This window comes from Protopterus annectens, chromosome 1.part0 (genome assembly GCF_019279795.1).
Source record: "Protopterus annectens isolate FY-2018-M chromosome 1.part0, PAN1.0, whole genome shotgun sequence".
Lineage (NCBI taxonomy): Eukaryota > Metazoa > Chordata > Ceratodontiformes > Protopteridae > Protopterus > Protopterus annectens.
In genome coordinates this window covers 1,713,615,459-1,713,639,384 of record NC_056725.1, presented here as the reverse complement: position 1 = coordinate 1,713,639,384, position 23,926 = coordinate 1,713,615,459, and the positions used below count along the sequence as shown (strand labels likewise).

The following is a 23,926-nucleotide window of genomic DNA, read 5'->3' as shown; positions in this document are numbered from 1 at the left end:
CATCCCATCACACACCAGAAATTGCTAGAGTAGCACTGCTACTACATAGATATCACCCCTCAGCTTGTTGCCATATCAATGTGTTGACTGTGCATGTATAAGCCAACACAAAAATGTGCATTAATTTTGCTCATGATATATACTTTCTGTGACTCTCAATAGAAGGTTAGATCAGATCACTGTACTAAGCTGTTTGATTTACATACTACTACACTGCTAGTTTGTATCCAATATTCTGCAGCACTGCAACCATTCATTCAGCATTGACCAATAATTGTTTTCTTAAATGTTTTATTGCAGATCTTAATGACATGGAGAACCTGCGGTTCCTATAGAGAAAAAAACACTTTTATCAGTCAAAAAACAAAATAAGTTAAATATGTCTTCAATATTCATGCAATAGTAAGGAAACACAAAATTAATAAATATCTATGAGCAATGCTGTTATGTAACTGAAAACTTGTGATTCTGTGCCCAAATATTGTCTTCTAGTAAGGAGAGGAAATTGTGCATCTTACCTTAATCTGCCCTTTAGAGCAGGGGTCGCTGCACACAGATCTTACCACCCCACTGCGATTCATCTGTATCCTGTGGTCATCAATATTCAAGACACCCTCATGCCAGGTTCCTATATGTACATAGTCATAGCGGCCATGCCCAACACTTTGAAGATTCATGATGTCATACCTAAGAAATGAAAGTCATAATGTATATAAACAGCTTGCATTATTCATATGTGCAATTATCTCTTTAGTTACTCTAAAAACAGTAGCCTAGAATAAAACCATAATATCTCTTAGGATTTTTGTTTACATTGTATGCATAAACAGTGCTAGCCATAATAGTTGTTTTCCTGTAAAAGGCAAGGCCCTAGATGTACTACTGTACTTTATATATAGTCTGTCCATGTGGTCCAAAGACTGAAAAGCAAACTTTATTTATTGTTTTAAAAGTTGTATTCCTCCTACAAGTCAATAAATGATGAAATCAAGCACAATAAGTAGTTTGGAAGCTGTGTGCATCCTTCAGAACAAATCCATATGAGGTATTTTATTATTTAATTACCACATTTTATTTATTTGGTTAGCCTAAGTCTAGCACCCATTTTCAAAGAAGAACAGCTCCACACATCAAACTTATAGACACTTTGTTACCTTATTTAGCCAAACAAACCTGATCAACATGAATATGAGATGAGAAAAGAACCTTAAATGCCTAAAGAAAAAATACACAGATATGAGAAAAGACAAATAAACACCATGTAGACTGTATACATAGAGAAGAACAGAACCCCACAACTTGGTGCTGAGTGGATACACGACTTAGTCTACTTTCCTAGTTAAATTATGATTACTCAAAAATAAAATTACAGTTAAGAAGAGAAAAAGATGATGTGAATACTTTACAGAGCTAAGTCTTCAGAAGAAGATACAATTGTCAAGCGCACTTGTTAAAAAAGACAAAGCAAATTAAATATATGTATCTATATTTTAAACAATGTAAGTAGGGTTACTAACTACTATTTTAACATGACTGTCTTGATTTTTTTAGTTTTGTTTTGTAAAACAAAAAGAAACATAGCAAATCTCTTGATATTTTTTATGAAAAAATATTTTCTGTCATGCCTCTAAAACTAAATGCATGATGCCTGTTTTAATATTGTATTTAACAATAAAGGCTGGTATTCAAGTTACTGCCAGTGGTAAGCCCTTTTTAATGTCAGTGCTGTTTCCAATTCTTATACAGCCCTGTTGCATGCTTACAATGAAGAGGTACAGAATTGCAATGGGCTGCCTGTTTGATCTACTGTAAATGGTAATGATGCATTCTTGGGGAGTGGCATGTGGTAATTACCCAGATGCTTTTCCCCTTGAAAAGCCTGTAGTAAGTACATCATGCAACCAAATGATTCACAGAGTTGCTCAGGTGCATAAATCCTTACTGCTAGCCAGGGTAATTAACCTAGCCAAACGTTCATGTTCACCCATTACTTTCAATGGGTAAGATCACAGGTAAGTGTTTGGGTAGGAGGTTAGTGGATCAGTAGTGTTGTGGGGTGGGGTGTATGCTTGCATGTACAGGCAGATGTATGAGGTGTGTGTGTGTGTGTGTGTGTGTGTGTGTGTGTGTGTGTGTGTGTGTGTGTGTGTGTGTGTGTGTGTGTGTGGGTGTACACATTTGTCTATGAGCATGTGTCTGTTTAGGTGCTCACAATGGAGGGATTAATTAGGGATAGGTAGGGCAGGTGACAGTGTGTGCATGTATGTGTGAGTGGGTGATTGTATCTGTGAATACTTTCAAGTGAGAGGTGGGTGGGTGTGATGTACAGTGAGTGTATGTTTGTGAATATGTGTGTTTGAATGAGTATGAGTGGGTGACTGCTAATTTGGCTGCATGTTAGTGTCTGTGTGTGTGTGTGTGTGTGTGTGTGTGTGTGTGTGTGTGTGTGTGTGTGTGTGCGTGTGTACATATATGTGAGCGTGTCTGACTGGGTGTTCACAGTAGAGAGAGATAAGGTGGGAAACAGGATAGGTAGGAGTGTGCATGTGTGTATGTGAGAATGGGTGATTGTGTCTGTGAGTGCTTTTGAGTGAGGGGTGGGGTGTGTGTGATGTACAGTGAGAGTGTATTTTTGAGTATGAGTGTTTGGATGAGAGTGTGTGTAAGTCTCTGTGTGTGTGTGTGTGTGTGTGTGTGTGTGTGTGTGTGTGTGTGTGTGTGTGTGTGTGTGTGTGTGTGTGTGTGTACATTTATGTATTTGGATGTATTTATATAAGAATGAGTGAGGAAGTTTCTGTGATAACACAACACATCAGTTATAGTGTTTGCAGTAATCATTAAGTAATTCAGAGACATATAAATTAGCTTATAATAAGGTATTTTCTCATGGCAGCTGCTGTGTTTGAATCGATGTTTTCTGTGATCACAATAACAGGCTGTTATAAGTAGCATTTTTTATGCAAGTCTTAATAAACCCTAGAATATTGTGGAAAGAAATTGTACCAAAAGTAAGCAGTCATGCTTTCACTGTAATGATCCTATTAGTAAGATTTTCTAATGCACTGAGAGGCAACTTAGTACATTTACATAAACAAAACTATTCATTCTAACACTGGCTTATTAAATAATTATCTCTGTAATTAAGGTAAAACTGTTCAACATTTTAAAATAGAAATATACCATATAATACTTAAACCATATGTGGGGCTGACCATACTTCCATTTTCTAGGCAAGTCTAGTTGTATATATATATATATATATATATATATATATATATATATATATATATATATATATTCACTTCAAAATCCTGAAAGCTCAAAATCCTGAATCTCAAAATCCCAAACTCAAAATCCTGAAAGCTCAAAATACTGAAAACTCAAAATACTGAATCTCATAATACTGAAAAAAAAATGCAGGACACCAACACTGATGTGTGATTGTGCGTACGTTCGGGTTAGGGCGCAGGTCAGGTAAGTGTGCGATTGTGACGGATGTTAGGTTAGGGGTGGGTTAAGTGAGTTAGGGTAAGGGCGTGGGTGAGGTGAGTGTGCGATAGTGACAGAATTTGGGGTTAGGGGCGGGTTAAGTGAGTTAGGGTTAGGGTGCGGGTGAGGTAAGTGTGCGATAGTGACGGACCTTAGGGTTAGGGTCTGGGTTAAGGTAAGTGGATAGATAGTAGTGTATGTGCAGTGTAGTGTAGCTGCAATACAGTCAGTGTTGGTGTCCTGCTTGTTTTTCAGTATTATGAGATTCAGTATTATGAGTTTTCAGTATTTTGAGCTTTCAGGATTTTGAGTTTGGGATTTTGAGATTCAGGATTTTGAGCTTTCAGGATTTTGAAGTGAACCCATATATATATATATATATATATATATATATATATATATATATATATGTGTGTGTGTGTGTGTGTGTGTGTGTGTGTAGTGCATATTGTAGCATTTCCACTGCTTAACATTCTGTGAGCCCATGTCATTTTATATAAAACTCAGGTTATATAAACTCATTTTATCTAACCAGCAAAACTAAAACAAACAACAAATAATGAACAAATATTGTTCAAGCCCCCCTGTACCCCCATGTGGGAGAATGCACCCCCCCAACACTCCTTAAATTATATATAATAACCCCACGGTCACGCTACAGTAGAAGAAGGGAAATAACACTGGAAGTGCACCAACAACTCTCACAATACAGCACAGTGTAATAAAGCAAACTGAAACATTTTTTATATGTCTTTAAGAAAACTCATACCAGTGATCAATAAACCATTTTATACTGTGCAAAAATATCTGTACCTTTTTTTTTTTGAGTTTTGGTAGTTTAGATAAAATTATTTTTAGGTAAGTTGTGTTTAGATAAGTTAAGTTTTGATAAATTAACCCCCAGATTTAATAAAATATGTGTAGGCATACTGTAGGGCCTACACAGAAGTTACCCCATCTGATACATAGTTCCCCCTTGATAGCTCATCATGCATATTAATGATGGCATGTTTCTGAAGGAGAGATGAGAAACACAGTTATTGAATCAGTGCACGGAGTGTGTGACTAACTGTGTCTGCAGATGAGTAACACAACCCCTGCACTGTCCAAGTGCATATCAATGTATTTAATTTTTTTTTTCAAGTTTGCATGGCACGGTGAGGAGCACAGCAATTGACATGTGCCAGACATCTAAAATAGAAACTGGATACATTTTAATTTGTTATTCAAAGGTCAAGTTTAAGCATAACTTACTGGGTTTGCATGGCATGGCGTAGTGCTTAGCAGTGCTTAATGTTAGCTCAGAGGTATATGTAAAAGTATAGCAGCCTTCCACATATTCACGTAGCCAAGTGGTTAGAGTAGTAGGTGCAGTGTTTGAAAACATGGAAGGGATATTAAACATTTACTTCCCAAAGACCAATTATAATGATTATTTTTCAATCCTGATCTGCTGCGCTCAGTTAAGCTCTGCTTAGACCTGCTAAGACCTGTGAAGCACTGCTTAAACAATATCTGTTTATGCACTGCTTGACAGTGCTTCGCATTGCTTTGCTGTGCTTATCTGGTTTGCGCACTAAGCACTGCTAAGCATTGCCAGTTTAAGCACTGCCCAGCTCAGTTGCACTAGTTTGCACAGTGCCAAGCAACACGCCGTATTTTTAAAAATTTCCCAATGGTGTGTAAGGGCAGGAAAACAGGCTATATTAAGATCAACAGGTGGGAATACAGCATAATCCATTGGAATGCTTTATCTGAGGGATACACCAGGGAAAGTATTGGAGAAGGTTTGCACTTTTGGGTGCAGTGTTGGGGCATCCTGGACTCCAGGGTCATGGTCAGACTCCTTATTAAAAAACGTGAAGGCTGGCTACTGCAGGGAGGTTACCATGACTCAGGGTGGAAGGCAGAGGCCTGGGACCACTGGCAAAGGACCTCTCCAGTGCAACTGGTATCCCCCGCAGAAGTGAGCAGTGGTGTCACCACTACGAAGACCTGAGATGACATAAGGGGGATGACTTAGACACCTGGGTGCAAGGGTTTTGGGCAAGTGATGTCCCATGTGTACATAAGTACATTAACCTGTGTACCACTAATATCTAATCTGAATGTCTGCTAAACTGGTATGCATAATGGTGGTCTTCTCTCCCAACAGCTGCAGGCAAGAGGGTTCACAATGTTGAGGTACATACCGGGTGCTTGGCCAGATTGCTCCGTGTGTTTGGTGAGTACAGTTGTAATATGCAATCTATAATCAGATAAGCAAGAAAGAGTAAAGTATTATCTGCCATTAGGTATATACAGTAAAGACTGTATTGCAATGAATGTAGATGTAGACCTGTACTTCAATAAGTGACTCCTGCCAACTGAAGTGAAATAAGCAGGGAAGAGTAAAGTATTAACTTTGCTAAAGTAAATGAAATAAACTGTCTACTGCAATAACTGTAGAATTACAGCTGTATTGCAACACCTGCATTACAACAACTGCTGTGCAATAAAAATGTGAAACTATACCAGTAACTGCATGAAGGTACCTCTAATAAAGCTGTGTTGCTCAATATGTGTGGAATATGGGCTGTTTTGCATGAAATCAATTATGACAATTGTTCTGCAATAAAAACACAAATCAATACCAGCTTCTGCCTCAATGTATATCTAATAAAGAGTGTTGTACAATAAGTGTAGATTCAGAACTGTTTTACAAGAAATTAATTATGACACATGTTTCGCAATAACTCATGAAGCAATAACAATAATACCCAAGGTATATTGTGTATATCAGGATTGTCTTGTTTTAAGCATTGCATTTCAGCTATATGCATTCAGGCTCTGATGTAAGGTGATGCAGGCAATTATAACAGTGTAATAGCTGTAGACTGCAAATATACTGTCTGCAAATATATATTTGGGTGAGCTAGCAAACCCAATAATCTGATATGGTTTATAGACTTCACAGATATTTCAACCCACTAACAATATATTGTGTACACCTGCATTCTATGTAGTACTGTATAGGTTACCTAGCATCTCTGTCATCCTTGAATTTCATGTCTGTGTGTTCAATTGTCACTGCAGTCTACTATAAAATTGTACTACTAATATCAGGTCATATATTGGTTCCAGGTGAGCTCTAGGCAAATATCAGTCAATAAGTAAACAGCAGTGGCTCATTAGCTCAGTTTATTATATGCTCTGGCTGAAGTACATTTTACCACAAACAGCCCAAGGTTCGAATCCAGTGTTCTGTAGCACTATGTACTATAGTAGCAGTCACAAAATTATTACAGAGTTTCTCTCCACAGGAAATACAGGAAAAAGGGCCATAGGCTGGGTAAATAATTGTGTGCTTAGATGTCACAGACTGTTAAAATCATTACCAGGTATGTGAATACACAGCATAAAATAAAGGAAAAAATATAATACTAATAAAATAAAATAAAATAAATAAAATGTGTAATCATTAGTATGGCTGTATGCTTGCAGTGTGTGATAAAAGTTGCTGCAGTTAATCAATACATTTGTTGTAAATGTTCTCTCCAGTCACTGCTATTGGATTCTATTACCATGCCTGTGAAGCAAGGCATGATAATAGTATAGTAGTGCGTAATCCCTCTGTCACACATTTACCATCAACATGAGTATCTAACCAGGAATGTATCACTACATCAGCCAACAGTACGGCTTGGTAGTTTTATAGGACCACCTGATGTGCAAGTGTTCTGTGTAGTTTACTACCAGCAGTTGTTAAGGCTTGACCAATAATGCCCCATGTGGATAGCTTGAGAGGTACGTACATGCTACAGCAGCTATAGTCCACTTGCAAACATAAAGGAAGGGCAGACCTGTAAAGTAGATAGCAGTACTGTTCTCCATGAAATAGACTATAATGCTATTAATGGACTGTTTATTTCTCTCTCTATCCCCACCCCTTATCTTCATTTATTTATTATTGTTATCCATTGGTTATGATTTACTATTAACATCTGTTGTTACACTAAACTTTATTTTGGGGCATGTGTTTTAATATTGTTATGTATTATAATGGTTGCATATTAACATATCTTGTTGAATTACATGTATTGTTGGCCTTATGCCATAACTTTTACTGGTATGCTGTTAATTTAGTGACTGTTATTTTATTTATTGTTTTGTTCCATATAATATGCATTGAAATGTAATTGGGTTATTTACAATGTTCTGGCATGCTGTTATTGCTAACAAATTGTGTTGTTCATAACTAACCTATACACACTGCCATACCTCTATCACCATAGCATGACAGGGTAGGCCAGTGCCCGTTGATCTGCCTACCCTACATCAGCAGGCCATGGCACCAGGTACCAGCACATCTGGAACCCAAGCTGGTGGTGCCCCCTCCACTGGCCATGCACCACCTTTGGGTGGAACTGCCTCAGGAGCCGGGGCTCATCCTTTCCCTTGGAATGGTGGAGGAGGGGCACCAGTCAAGCAAAATGAACTACTAGCCATGTTGTGCAGGATAGTTCATAGGAGCTATGAATGGCAACTGTGCCAGATTGAGGGCAGACTTGACAAACTTGTGGGGCCTGCTAGTCCTGGCACATAGCCTCCAGCACAGCCACCTTCAGGGCAATAAAGAAGCAGTGTTGACTGCCTATAGATGGGGAGCTCAGTCACACTGCTGCCATCTGGAGACACATGCTTCTCAGATTCCACAACACCCTCCCCATCCAAGGTGTTTACCCTCTCATGTGATACACACTGCCCCTGTCTGCTGTCTTGGCTGTCTGCAATTGCATACTGCCCTACCCAATTTACCACCCCACATGTACCTATGTTCTTTCCCCAACATTCTACTCTCTCCTTAAAACAAAACAAAAGGGCACCTGTCCCACAAAAACGTATTGCCCCATTCGTAGCTCTCCATTTTGCCCATGTGTCCACCAAATGCAAGTAATTTGGTCCATTTGGCTTGACAACACATTTATGTTGACCTCACCTCTCTCTGTTGTAGTAAACATAGCGGATTACACATCAGACATAGTGACACTAAGTAAGGGTGTACACTCCTGTAACATCAAACTATGTACTGTAATTCACCTCCTCTCAAGTCTGTCAGTGTCACACATAAATAGTACTAAAATTGCCAAACTGTTTCTGCATATCCCTGATGTACTTAGGCTAAGTGTCTGTTTTGTAGACATTTGTACCTGTCTAGTTGAGAGCTATGCCTAACATACCTCTCAACTTCCTACAGTAAGAAATCAGGACAAAGCCATATTTAATGGGGTAAAAAGGCTCAAACTCAGTGACACAGTAGACATATTTGCCATACAAAGTAGGAATGTGATTAGAGTAACAGATATTACTGTAGCATAAGTGTTGTCTGAGGGGTCTGATGGGTGACACTTAGATTCTGTGTCAGTTGGCTGAAGGCAACCATCAATTAGTGGACAACCATTTGTCAGACATGCACAAGTTTGTGCAAGAAGGACTACAGCTATGAGACAAACATGGGGACATTCTGCAAACACCTGCATATTGGAGAGGTATGCTGGCTACAGGGAACATATACAACAGCAGGTTTGCATTGCTGTCTGTCATAGTGGCACACTGGTGTGGCTGGACTGTCCCCATATAGTTGTTGGAATAGTACACTGCCATTTGTTCGACAGTGGCCATACCACATATTAGTGGGGATTTGCCCATATGGAACCCACCACTGTACACTGCAGTGATGGCTGTAGAGACATACATCAGAATCTGTCACAGCACACAGGGACATTACCCAGTATTTTTACTAACTTGGTGATAGGCACACATGTAGTTGTTTGCCAAACTGTGGGGTATGACGTGTGATTGGAGCAGTGATTAGTGCAGGCTGTTATGGATGTGTAGGGTCTGTAGATAGTGGACGTTCATATATCTGGTCCTGTAATGTGTTCCCCACTTGTTGTCTTGCAGGAACAAAGTACCAGAAGAGACCTCCACCATTTTCATCTGCAGAGAACGATGCTATACTGGATGCCTTCAGGCTCCACTATCACATCATGCTATCAAGAGGTTGCCAGAGTCAAGAACAGCAGGCAGCATTGTGAGCCAGCCTTGTGAGGTCATTTAATGATATTGGCCAACAGGACAGGACCTACAAGCAGGTTCAACATCAGGCCACAGACATGGTCAATGCCACATGTCAAAGGGCAGCTACTGTTGCCAAGGTTTGTGCTGCCCCGAGTGGTGGGCCTGCAACACAACAACCACTCTCATCCACAGAGGAATTCCTGGCAAATCTCAGATCAACATACAGCTCCCAGCCAGCAATCACACCATACATCCAACAGGTGGGTGCCACAGCGTGCACATCAGAGTAAGTCCAGGTAAACCAACTCTGTTCACCAGTATAACACATTTGAAGTCATTGTGGCAGGCTCTACAGACAAGTACATGGGTGTCAGAACTTTCTGCACTGAGGGGGTTAGCTTTTCACCACAGTTGTGCACACATAATCGGAATGTCAGCAATATAGCCAGTATCACATTAGCTACTGTACATGTGGATTTACACACATATTACCTTGTAACACTGCAACATTTGGTGTTGCTGACAATACCTCTCCCTCACCTTTTCACAGGTATGGCAGGTGTGGCAAGAGTTCTTGGTCCTGTACCTGGTAAGTGTCATACTGTTGTTTTGCCTTATCAGATATACCCTATGAATGTTAAGGGTTGCCATTTTGCCTTTTGCACAAGTGTTCTGCTTGGTTTACAATCACACAGTCGATCCCACTGTGTGTGATCAACATATGTGTGTAAATCAGGTAGCAGAACAATTAGAGTGAGTACTATATTGTCGAACCTTACAATAGTGAACAGCGGCTATAGCAACGTTTGACAGTGTAGTGCAGATTGCACTATAGTGGGGATTAAGAAATGTGCCCTTTCCTCAGTATAGTGCAATCTTGGAGTTTGTATATATAAGTAGGGGGGTGTGGGGGGCTTCATCCCTGCAAAACATGTTAAAATGTGTTTAGCAGCTAAGAGAATTTCAGTGAAGCTGAAATGTTCGACATTCAACTTCACTGAAATGCTCAGTTCAGCATTTACTGTGGTCGGTGTTGTGATTTCCGAACATTTTCTTCGGATATATGCACTTTTGGCCACAGTAGTGTCAAACATGTGATAGTAAACCGTTCTGCTTAGCTAGAGTAGAATAATTGTATGTTCTATTTTGGAGCACTTAACTACAGTGCATAGCCTAGGGAATGACAGATGTGTATTTTTGTACAACTATTAACATGTTTGCACTTACAGTTATGAGCAACTATACAGGCTGCTATACATGAGGCAATTACTCCAAGATGTCCATTCAGATACAATAGGGAGAAGGTACATACCTGAGACAGTGGTACTACGACTGGCATATCATTGTCAAGATAGGTATACTGGGTTTTATGTGTAGTTCTGTTTTATACACTGTCATACTGCATACCTCACACATGTATTGAACTGACAAAGTTACTCAGATGTAGCTGATGTGCATGTTATAAGGGCTAAGTTGTCTTTGTATGTTGTTGTGGGTGTGTGTGTTGTCATTGGGATCAGAGATGAGAAGATGTGGGACATGTAATGCAGTTGGGGATCCTCATCTGTATGGGTCTGTGTGGATTATAATACATAATAGTGCAGGTGGTAATGTACTGCTTTTGTCTTGCTTCTCACAGGTGAACAGGGGGGAGTTGGAGTCAGTCCTCCTCACAGCCAGATGTCAGTGTCTCATCGGACTCTGATGATGATGGTGACCATAGTGAGGCCCAGGTGGGGTTGTCGGTGTCTGAATCTGTCCCAGAGGTTGGCATCCCTCGTCTGCCGCCATTGTCCCTACACACAGTCAGTATGCCCACACATACCCAGTCACCAGAGGCCACAGATATTGGACAATCAGAGGGTGGTGACATAGTACAGGACAATGTGAGAACTATGGCATTAGTAAGGGTAGACACTGTCCATAGCCAGATGTCTGGCAAGGTCCCACACAGGCAGATTAACAGGGGTGCTCGAAGGAGTACTGCTGCGCATCCACTTCCTGTTGCAGGTGACACATTGCAGTTCATGTGCTGCATGTTTTGGGCTGTCATGGAGGCATAGGCATGAGCTGAATGCAAAACCAGATGGATGCTTAAGGTTATGGATGCAGCACAGTCTGACATCCATGACTGCCTCCACTGCATTGGTGATGCCATGAAATGTTTCACTGATGTAGTGGACAGATGGTGGGCTCAGAGATTGTCTGTCTTTGAGTGCACATTGTCTGTGCTGGAACATGTAGTTGGGCATCGGACACATGAACATAGGCCAGCGACATCATCTTCTGGTAGACATGGCAGACCATGGGCATGTGGTCCTGGGTGGACCCATGGGGACACAAGCTCAGCAGTTACCATCAGGTGCTAGCATCACATCTGACATTGAGCAAGGTGCTGCCCATGCTACTCATGGAGGAGCCAATTCCTGTGTTTGTGACCAGAGATGGTGAAGTGTCCACTCTACCATGTACAGTCCACAGCTGTCCACCATACGCATGTGTAGGGCTAGAACTGAGCTTGTCTGTGTACATGCACACACTCCAACACAACTATCACATGCAGGTCACCTACAGACACACACAGCACTGCTCTATGACCCATGTCATCAGCACCCCTTCCTAACTCACACACATGCTGTCAACTGTTGTGCACAGCCTAGGCCTCTGGCACCACCACACCACATCCTGTGCATGTGATGATACCTGTGCCACATCCCTGCCTCCATGCCATCGATGCGGGGACCTGCATATATGTGTCTGATGCACAGAGTGACTATATATCTTTACATGTGTTTGTGTAGTGCAGTAGTATTATGGCATGGCAGTTGTTGTGGGCCATGACAGGTTCTGTATGCTGGCATGTGTCAGGAGTACACATCAAACAGTGTGCATCTTTTTTGCCTGACGGTACACTGGCAGTAGTGTCACAGAATGATGGGTGTATCACAGAGCTGTGTATGCTTTCGTCCCAGGAGTCTGGGCAGTGCAACTATGGACACATGGCAGAAATACAGCAGCACAGAATGGCAAGGCAACACAGCAGAGATATGACGTCAACAAGGTATGCTAGGATATGTGCATGGCTCCCTAGGTGCATATGTGTAGAACATTGTGTCAGGGACAATGGTGACAGTCAGCGCCATCATGCTTTCATACCCTGTGACACACTCTACTACCATTGATACATGTCACCTGGGTAGTCTGCACATACAACTGTAGATGGTGGCAGACATCAATTATGCTTATGTAGAGGAGGGCAATTTAGGGCCAGAATCTAATCACAGGGCCATAAAATACATAACCAATGCACAGGGATAGGCCACATGGGTATGTCTCTAGTGCTGACAGGGCACATATTTACACACACACATACACAAGTGGGATGCTGTGAGAGTAGAACCTCTACCTATCTAGTACTGCACACTACAGCTCACAGTATTTATTACATGCACCACACTGTTTATCTACTGCTACTCTGTCAGCCAGTGCTGTTAAGGTGGATGACATCAGCAGGCCTTGTAAAAGAGGGAATTTAGAGGCCAGCAGCCAGTCACAGGGCCAAAAATGCATACCATTGCACAGAGACAGTGCATATGAGCATGTCCATAGTGCTGTGAGGGGATATAGTGACACAAACACACACACACACACACACACACACACACACACACACACACACACTTGGAGGATTTGAGAGTAGAATGTGTACCTAACTATTATTGCACACTATAGCTCACAGTACCTATTGCATGCGCCACAGTTTATGTCTGTGGTATATGTTGATGCAGGCACTGTACATCTGGAGTACGTTAAGTGGCCTTGTGTTAGACAGCATGTCTGGCCTCCAGAGTGATACTGCTTGGTACTGTTATTGTACCTAGTGTCCTAGGGGTGGGATACCTGGTCATATCCCTGCTATGTGCATACAGCTACTAGTCTGGCCATATGTGGCTGTTTGCAGTTTGATAGGCAGACATGTGGCCAGGGACAATATCGCCTGTCCAAAGAGTGAATTGCACCCATTGTACACTACACCACCTCCGTACCTATGTCTGTCTGTAGGGTGACAGCCCACAGGTTCAGTGGTCTGTGGGTGAGTGTAGTATGTACTGTTGTGGCCTTGATCTGGTGCCATTGGATGGCTGTTGTGAAGTGTATGTGCAGATAACCTCAGAAGTCAGGGGTATGTGGGAACATTCATACATCCTCGCCCGTATCTATCTCAAGCTGTATAACAGGGTTGTCTCTTTAAATGTAGTCGCATGTGTCAGTAATGTAAATGTGTTCTGTAGATGTATGTGTGGAGTGTATGTATCATTGTACTTTATATAGCTATATATACATCATATATATATATATATATATATATATATATATATATATATATATATATATGTATGCAACATACTGATAGAGACACTAATCAAGCATGAGGGGGATAGGGAGAGACAGATATGTATATGTAGCTGCATGTCTGTACAGACATATTTCCACACAGCAGATCTTTGGGCAGATGAGGCAGCAGACATGGGCTCAAGTTAGCTAAGTGTAGCAGCATGCCCAGTGTGACTGTCAGGTCTTATAAAGTGACTCTAGGCTAGACCTACCAGACCAGGATTTTGTGTGCTGCAGCCAACTGGCTGCTAGACCTGTTTCTACAGTCTAGCACCTCCCTAATATTTTGTCCAATGCATTCCCCGTATGTTTGCTGAACGTAGCAAGTGACCCAAACCTGTCAACTGTACAGATTGTAATGGAATGTGTAGAGTTTTGCATCATATTTTTGGTATTTCTTACATAGCACTGTGATTGTCTGGCACATTGTTTCAAAACATTATAGACTGATGTTAGGATATGATGAGAGACATTTGAGTTACTGACTCTATACACATTAGGAGATTCATGTTAAGGCAAGACCTGTTATTCTATCACGTTTCCATACTTGTCTGGCCAATAGTTAATCCTTCTCCATATATTTGGGCCTTTGTCCCACTATTGTTTATGGCTTTGTCCAGATTCCCTGCTCTACGAGGATGAGAGGTATGATGTGACTGGGGTACATGATGTAACACCACACACAGGGTGACAGTCTTCATACCTCTCACTGTACATAATTTTGCAGAATGTCCAGCATTCTTCCCCATATGTCTGTTTTGTTACTCATACAGTTGTGTTTATCTATATACTATAAAATGCAGTCCACTGAATTGTACTAAATACTGACAGTCAAGCGATGGTCTTTACATACTACAGCAAATCTGATCTATTGCAACCTGCTGTTATACTAGCCACCTTCTAGGGTACTCAGAGCATGTATAATGTCTGTAGGTTTGAACCTCTGTCCCTCCATTTTCCCTGGCTGTGTCCAGCTTCCTTGCATTAACAGATTATGGTGTTATGACAGTCTATGGGACTCTTACCATATGAGTAACTCACATGCAAAAGTTGTAGGTGAGGCCAGCTTCGAACCATCAACACCATCAACCATGCTAATGTTCTTAGTCCAGTGAGCCACACCAGTTCCAGAAAGTGAGGTTTAATTCCTCACACTGTCAACAGCATACAGACATACGCTGTGACCTCTGCTGTGACCCCTGGGTTTTGTGGAAAATACGACATGTAACCAGGTTCTTTGTGACAGCCCTAGAATTGTGTGATCTTCTGATATATCCTTGCAAACATACTGTTACCGTAGTTGTATGGGAACATTGATATGTTGGGGGTAGGGAACTCTGCCATTGACAGTCATGGGTCTGTCCTATGACCCCACTGTTTGGCATTTCCTTTGGATAATGCAGTGGGCTTTCCAGCCATGTGGCCTAATGCATATTATGGGGCACCCAGTACTGGACAGTGTACTTATTGTCCCAAGTAGCTGTTAGTTCTCTGCAAGTAGCCCAGTAGCCCACTCTATTCCCTTGCATACATGCAGCAGGTTCATACATATGCTACCATAGTCTAGTACTCCATACATTTGTTGTATAGGATAGTGACTTACCTTGTGAACACAGCGGTTGAGAGACCTGTGTTTCATGGCTGACTCTGTCTGATGCACGCAGTACACAGCCAATACATGGTTAGGTACAGGTGGTGTGGTCTGGCTGGCATCCTTTTTACTATGTATGTGAGTCGGAGTAAGGTGTCAGTCCCCAGGACTCTAGGCTGTCAGTGCATGTGCTATGCTTTGTCTCTTGGCCAAGGCCATGGCATACTGGGCATGCCTACGTCTGCCTACAGGGACAGCCTCAGGGGATTCTTCCTCCAAGTCCCCCTGTGGATGTGGCTGTGGGGACCTAGGCACTGGTGAGGGGCTGTGCATTCCTTCCCTCTGATGATCCTGCTGCAGCTGATTCTACAGGATCATGTTGTGTAGCATGGCATATACTGTGAACATCTGTGCACATGTGGCTGGAGACTACTAGATGGCTCCATCAGATATATCTAGGCACTGGAACTGTGACTTAACCAGCCGAAACACACACTCTATAATGTTCCTAGTCTGTGCATGTGCCTCATTATGGCATTTTTTGGTGAGTGTGTATGCATTTCACATGGGTGTCATCATCCATGGTTCCAGTGTGCAGACAGCATTTCCCAGCAGATAGCAAACATCAGCTGTGATGCATGCCAGATATGGGAGTCATGATAACTGCCAGGGCTGCCAGCACACACATTCATGATAATGCCCTGGGTATTGCACATGACCTGGCAGTTTATAGAATGATACCCTTTGCACTCTACCCTCCTCACTGGACAATGCTTTGATGTGTACATAAGTGCAGTCTATGGGCCGACTACCTCAGAGTAGTGTGCTACATGGTAGAAGAGTCACATACTACTAGCCCTCTCCTCAGGGGTGCAGGGTAAATAAATGTGCTCACTGGCATGTGTCAGCATGGCATCCAGGAACTGTTGGAATACCCTGAATGCTGATGCCTTTGAGACCCCCATCATGTCCTCAGTTGGTCTTTGGAAAGTACCTGTAACTAGCATCTTAAGGGCTACACATACCTTTGTTTCCACTGGGATGGGTTCCCATCTGTTGGCTCTGCATCTGAGTTGAGGGCAGAAGAGCTCAGTAAGTTCATGTAGTATGACCCTGTCCGGCATGTAGAGCTCTACAATCTCCAGCTCATGTAACTCCTAGAAGATTAATCTGGGCCTGAACACTTTTTTCCTTCTCAGTCTAGGCCTATTGTCAGCAGCAGCACCAGCACTGAACTCAGCATCTAGCACATACAGATGTAGCAGAGCTGCAGCAGCCCTTACCATTGCTTTAGTTAAAAATCCAATGTTTGTATTCCATTGGTGCAGAGTATGGGAGTGAAATCAGATTGTGGGTTGTATGCAACTTTTCTAGTGCTATGCAGTAGGTACAGCCTGTGTGATTGGCTACCTCTGATGCATTCCACATGCCAAGTACATCATTATCAATGTTTACGTGGCCCAGTTTAAGTGGTACAGGGGTCATCAGTAATTTATATATGATTGGCTTTCCAAGGCAATTTTATTCATTTTTTTAAACAGCCTTCCCTGCTAGGCACTGCAATGTGGCATGCAAACCTGCACCATAGATATAAACAATGCTCAGCACTCAATGGACACCCCCCCCCCCAGACGGGCATGCTCAGCACAGTGGTGCACCACGCAAATATTGCAAATATGCTCAAACTAGCTAAAACATGCACCCCAAAGTTAAACAAAGCTCAGCAGGCAATGGACACACCCCCGTGCTTAGCTCAGTGGCACAACGCACAAACAGGCACTGCTGAGCTCCAATGTGCTTAACGAAATACAGACACACCCCTTTCTGATGTCAGCTACCTCTTCTGTGGACACCAACATGGTTCTGGAGCTACACAGATGTGATCTCTGGGCACAGACACCCATTTTTTTCTATTCAGTAACCCCAGCTCATTTGCATTCAGATCTGTGCACACAACCGGGAAACTAAACTATTCCAGACCCTGCCTCCTTAGCAACCATAGAAATCTACAATTGTACATACTCCATGCAAGGCCTTTAATGCATTATTGTCACATATTTTATTTTGTTTAATTTTTATACTTTTAAATATTTCTTTTTGCATAAAGGCATGTTTGCGCACTGCTGCGCACCCGCAAACATAATATGAGTATTAAAAACATAATTATTTTAAATTATTTTCCATTACTTTTTGGACACACGTGGCATATTTTTGCACATATCTGTGCCTGCTATGCTATTTCTGTCCTTCTAACTGGGATTTTACAGCCTCTGTTCACTTTTTTATCTCATGTACACGGAATTTTTCTGTGTACACTTCAGGCACCAACATGGGTTATGCAAGACTGCCTATCTGCTTGCTGGATTGCTCCAACACCCTCATTTCCATGCAGTTCACCCACTTATGAGGTGATTTGCATGCCATAGACACTTCTGTGTTCATATACTCGTGCACGCCACTCAGCTCCATTTACTGGATTGCACAGCTGCTTACTTCCATATAAGCTCCATGCCACTATGCATATATGGAAAATTAATCTGTGTAGGCTTTATTGAATCTCCCCCTACGTTTTAGATAAAATGACATACTCCAGTCAATATAGTAGGAAGTCCAAGCTATAGTGATAAGTGAAAAACAAGGGTTTCATTAGTCTGGTATCCGTTTATAGAATTTACAGAACATGTTTCTCTGTGTCAAAATACTATGTCTAACTGCTACATATACTGTTTATATGCATTTGCTGCATAACCAGGCTCTACAGTATGGTACTGCTGACCAGTCCACAACGAAATAATGGTACCACTGATCACTCTGCAGTGAAACATTTGATATTTTTGTGCAATGATACTTCAGCACATGGCAGTGAGATCATCATGTAAAATGCTAAGGAAAAGTGATCAGAGTGTAAATTCTTACACTGTTTTTCAGTAAGAAAGGAAAATAGCAGGTGCCATTTGCAATAATTAGCAGGTGTCATTTCCATTTTTAGCAATGTGAAATTAACTTTTTTTTTTAACTGGATACTTCTGAAAACTTAACAGCTCATTTAATCTACATTTAAATCAAGCAATAACAGAAATCACATACAATATAGTCTGTTACTGCTCTGATTGCAAGTATATTTTTTGTCTAAGCACTGCAGTGTTAAGGAATTATTGAAACAGAAAAAGTTATGGCTCCAAACATATCAGAAATATGTGTTTGCAACTAATATTACAGTGTGGTTGAATGGGTGTCAAAGAAAATGAGGCATGAAGCCCACATTTTCAGGATTCACTGATCTCAACAAATTATTTATACACTTTCTATTTTGGGTTTCTCATCTAATAAGATAATATAAAATTGGGTCTGCCTTGCAAGAATAGTTACTGTTTTGTTTTTATATGCTATTGCAGTTCTTTTTTTGTTTTAATTTGATTTAATAGTATAGCTATGAACTGTTTTCGGAATGTCTTGCCAAGGTGTTCCTGCTATTCCAGGGGATAAAGACAGACTTTTCTGGTCACCCTTCTGCAATGCCATTGTACATTAAAGAGCAGGTAGGCACTGATGGATAAAAGGACAATTTACTACACCCCATTTATCAAAAGAAACAACTCATGGAACATTTCCCCTTTTCTAAATGGTGGTGTGACTATGATGTTATCATATTTAAATAAGCGGATTGGGTGTAGGGCAGACAGACACTCCTGCAGAAATACCTGGGTTCAGCCGTAGTCAGAGTTTGATGGGTTCCATTTTTAATGAGTCAGGGCTGCATTATTTGTTCAGTATTCGACAATACACAGAAATCCAATATGCATAAGTATCTTAACCTGTGACTTTTCTGCTAGTATTCTCCTGAGCTCAGAATATAGCATTGCTCTTCTTGTAGACCAAAGTTTAGATTTATTAGGACACTTTGTAGTCCTTAGATGTCCTCCATTCCTTGAGCAAGACATAGTTGTAGCCCTTCCAACTCTCACTGCTGTTATTACTATGGAGTCTGTCTGCTAAATAGTACTGGATGTGTGATACTGTAGTACAAAACTGCATGTACATTTCTCATATGAAGCGTTGAAGCTCTACATCTCTCTTGACATTTAACTGTTCAGATTGTGATAGAATTTTACAAACACACACAACGTGCACACACACATACACACACACACAAGGTCTATACCAACATTTATCATCTGTTTAACAAAAAAAGTAAGGTTCATACCTGCCAACTGTACCGAATTACTCCATTTTTACCGAGTTTTGGTGTCCAAATAATGGGGTGCCACGATTTCCGAGTGGCACCCCTTCATTTCTGTTTTTTCCAGCTTTTTTTAAACTTTTTTTCTTTCACTTTTTGAGCTGATGTCATCATGTGCGCGATGATGTCAGCTCCATCAGGCTGTCGGAACTGAGCTCAGGGCTCACATGCACACATTTCCGGCTGGTTCACTGTCTGTTCAAATGGAGTTCACTGTTTCTGTAAGCACGAGCGAGAAGGATTGCTTCTTGGGAAGGAACTGCTGCTGGTTTAGCTCATGAACGGAGTTATTCCCAGTACTGCAGAGCTTTTAAGAGCTTGTATGTTCCTGCAACAGAGTTTAAGGTATTTATTGAAGTTAGCATTTTCTTCCTGCAATGCAGTTTAAGGTATTTATTGAAGTTAGCATTTTCTTCCTGCAGCGAAGTTTAAGGTACTTATTTCTGCTTGGTGAACGGAGGTATTTTCATTCTGCTTGGCGAACGGCTGTTTTAGCTCATGAACGGAGTTATTCCAGTACTGCAGAGCTTAAGGCATTTAGTGGAGTTAACATTTTCTTTCTGCTTGGTAAACGGAGGTATTTTTCTGTGCTTGCTGAACACAACTGGTGTGTGTGTGTGTGTGTGTGTGTGTGTGTGTGTGTGTGTGTGTGTGTGTGTGTGTGTGTGTGTGTGTGTGCATTTGTTGGTATATGCATAAATGTATGTCTGTATGGGAGGAAGGCGATACTCTCAATTATCCCCAATTTTGCAGAATGGGCCTGATTTTGCCACATTTACTTATTTGTTTTTGTCTGTTTGTTTATTTGCTCTGTGTCTTGAAAAAATGTTTAATATTTTTCTGGTAAAAAAATCACTGATGCTACAATTCAAGCCAGGCATTATAGTCCCTTATTACATGTTAATCAAAAAATGCATATTGATGGAACAACTTTTGCTCTATTAAATTATGATTATATTTAAAAATGTCTCTGATTTAATGTCCTTGTACATTTGTTATTGTTGTCACTGTCAAGAATTCTTGATCAAAGTAGTTAGGAAGTATAGTTGGGAGGGGGAATAAAAGCTCTCAGTGTTCCCTGATTTTGCCTCATATTTTGGTCTGTTTCATTGTATAATTTGTGGTGCTCTGGTAAATCAGCGAGGGTTGCAGTTACTAAATAATGAAAGAAAAATTTTGTTTCAGACTTAATAGACTTCAGAAAAGGCAGGTTGATGCAAAGCATGTAGTGCTAGCAACTTTCAAAGACTGAGCTAAAATGCTGACAGATATTTGGTAGCAGTGGCTCATACACTGTATTCTGACAGAAGAAACTCTGTGGCAATTTTTTAAGTATTTATTCAATTACTGATTTCAATAAAATATCTGAAGTCTGCAGTCAGAGTAATACAATTAGCTGTAATTGTTGGTCACTTCTCTGTGTTTGTGTGTAGCTGTGAGAATAGGTTAAAATAACTGCCACCAATATTTTTTTACTTTATTGCATTCTGATACAGTCAATATTGTCATCTTTAATTGATGGGTATGGGTTGTCTTTAGATGAAAGTGACTGACATTGTTTAAAGTTAAGCAATCATTATTCTCACTTTGTAAATATAGTGTGCATTGGTGTGGTGGATAGAGGTACCCAGGCTCAAACCCTTTACCTTGGTAGCCAGGTAATGGGACATTGGAATGTCTGCAGGGAGACTCTGGTGCCATATTTTGGTTGCTGTTCTTCAGTTTGTGCTTGAAAGTTGGTATCCCACAATTCCATTTGAGTGGGTGGGGTTACATAATTATGTATGTAAATTTCATGTTAATCAGCATACATATTTGTACCTATTTTTCATGGGCCTTGTCCAGATTTTTGATGTTTCCAGGTTGAGAGGTATGGTAAGGGCAGGGCTTTAGCATCTCAGTTTTAGCTTCACAGTTACAAATCTCACAATTTCAAAATGAGAGATGACTGCAGCACTGAAGCTCACACTTCTTTTGGAGGGAGAATGAACTTTGACGTCCACTCCCTCATGTAGAGCAATTTTGACCTAACTCCACCTCTCCTATTATTCTTCTCTCTAAATTGCAACAAGATGGGAGTAAAAAATCATTGTTTCCTCTGTCACAACTTTTTTTTCTTTGAGCTGTGAAATTCACAATTCCAAAGCAAAATCTGTTGCATGTTTTCAGCATTAAAGTTATAAATTTTAGTAAACATCTTCCTCTAGTGTTTGATTCAGTTCTTTCAGTTATTATTAGCAGTCTGTGCAACTCTAAGAAACTCTTTAATGCTTATCAGTAAGTACCATGGAATGCATAAGATCCGCCTCTTCGGCAGGATGAGTCTTTGCTTTGATGCTACAACCAGAGATGACATCATAAGATAATAGCAGTCTCCACCACTGGCGTTTCACTGCAGTATGAGTATGATAATACAAATCCCCAAGACTGATGCACTCTGATCTTTCTATTTCAGTGGTACATGTGCCACCCATTGATCCACTGAAACTGCAGTTAACAAAAGACCTTCAGATCCTATGTTTTGTAAAAACACAAGTATTGAGCATGCAGTGGTCAGACTACTGGTGCCATTAATTATATCTCTCCTCAGTACAAATATTATTATAAGACTGAAACACATAACCAGAATAGGAAATTAAATGCTACACCATAATTATGTGTGTACCTGCATACAATATGAACAAGGTACAATCCTATACAGCAAACGTTTCTTTTTGTCTATAAAGTCATTGCTGGCCTATATGTCACTGGTTTCAAATGTTAAAGATATGCACCATTAACTTTTCACAGACATGGAGAGTCAGCTTGAGAGGCAGTGCGTTCGTAAAATGTTATAGAGAAGAGTAATGCAGTGTGTAACTGTTATGCAAAAATTATTATGTTTCAAGCAAACTATTATGTGTGTACTGATGACTATCTGGCAGTTAACAGACAGCATGAAATGGCTGGCCACTGCAAACAGAAATTTTGTCCAACATGCAGTGACCCTATGGTCAGTTAAAAAGGTACTGGCTTTAGTGGGTACAGCACTCTTCAATGGGTGAAGGGGGTGGAGGCTGGCTGTATATCAAAGATTAAGTCAGTATCATTGCCTGCATTATATATGAATAATATGTGGGGTAACATACTGCGGTGGTGGTGCTGCGGTAGCGTTGTCAGTTCACAGGTAAATGTTGCCCGTTTGATTCTCAGTCAGAGTGTCTTCTTTGTGGCGACATGCGTGAACGGGCGTTCCTTTGTTGAAGGTTGTGCGTTAGGCCCGGCAAGCCAGGACGTAAAACTCTACTGCCAATCATTAGCGGACCGGAGTTCCACTGTGGCGACTCCTAACCGGGAAAAGCCGAAAGACACAAACAAACAAATGTGGGGTAACATGGTTTCTTTTGGAGGGTAGAAAGGGAGTGTGTCAGTATATCATTAGCTTTGTAGCAGTGATATTGGTGAATTATCATTTAACTGATGTTGAACTGTAAGGGAACTATACACATATATTATTCAGTCAAAAATCTCATTAGAAAATGGAATTGTTGAAATGCTGATGTATGCAATTTTTTTGCATGTCTTGTTAACAATCCTACAGTTTACTAGTTAGATGCCCTCAGGTAGAACATACAGTAGCTTTCAAAAGACAATGAAAAAGTGGCATAAACATGGGATGGGAGACCGACATATTAGATTTTTCTTTATGCAAGAAAGGGGAGTCCCTCACACAACCCAACATACATAACAAATCCCAGGGTAATATTTGCAACTTGAGTAAGTAAAATTAGTATTTGTAAATATTTTTTCAGATGACTGGATTTTGTCAAACCCAGTTTGTTAAATCATGTAGTGGGAAGGCAAAACGATTCATCTTAGATAAACCATTTTGTTTTTTGCATGACTGAATATTCTATTCTAGTCCATTGGTAAGACTGGGGAAAGTCAAGCAGCATTTAAACTTTCCTTACGTGTGCACACTATGATGTTCTTTTAGCTAGTGAAGCTATATAGCCAGATAATTAATGTTCCAGAAATAAATCTGTGCATCTGTACATCACAGCTTACATGATATATGCATAAGTACACCCTCTGGGAATAATACTAGGTTACACTGTTTTTGAAGTGTCACAACATCTTTGGCAAACTGTTAGGAGGCTGATCTGGTTTTA

General features: G+C 40.8%; 1 protein-coding gene across 1 annotated transcript in view; it reads right to left on the bottom strand.

Moving 5' to 3' along the window:
* Positions 1 to 23,926, bottom strand: part of GRM1 (glutamate metabotropic receptor 1) — a 3,392,621-nt gene that overhangs the window by 936,696 nt on the left and 2,431,999 nt on the right. The window contains exon 6 of the mRNA XM_044068819.1: positions 519 to 687. Within this exon, the coding sequence (XP_043924754.1) occupies positions 519 to 687 (169 nt within the window). The remainder of the gene's footprint in view (positions 1 to 518; positions 688 to 23,926) is intronic.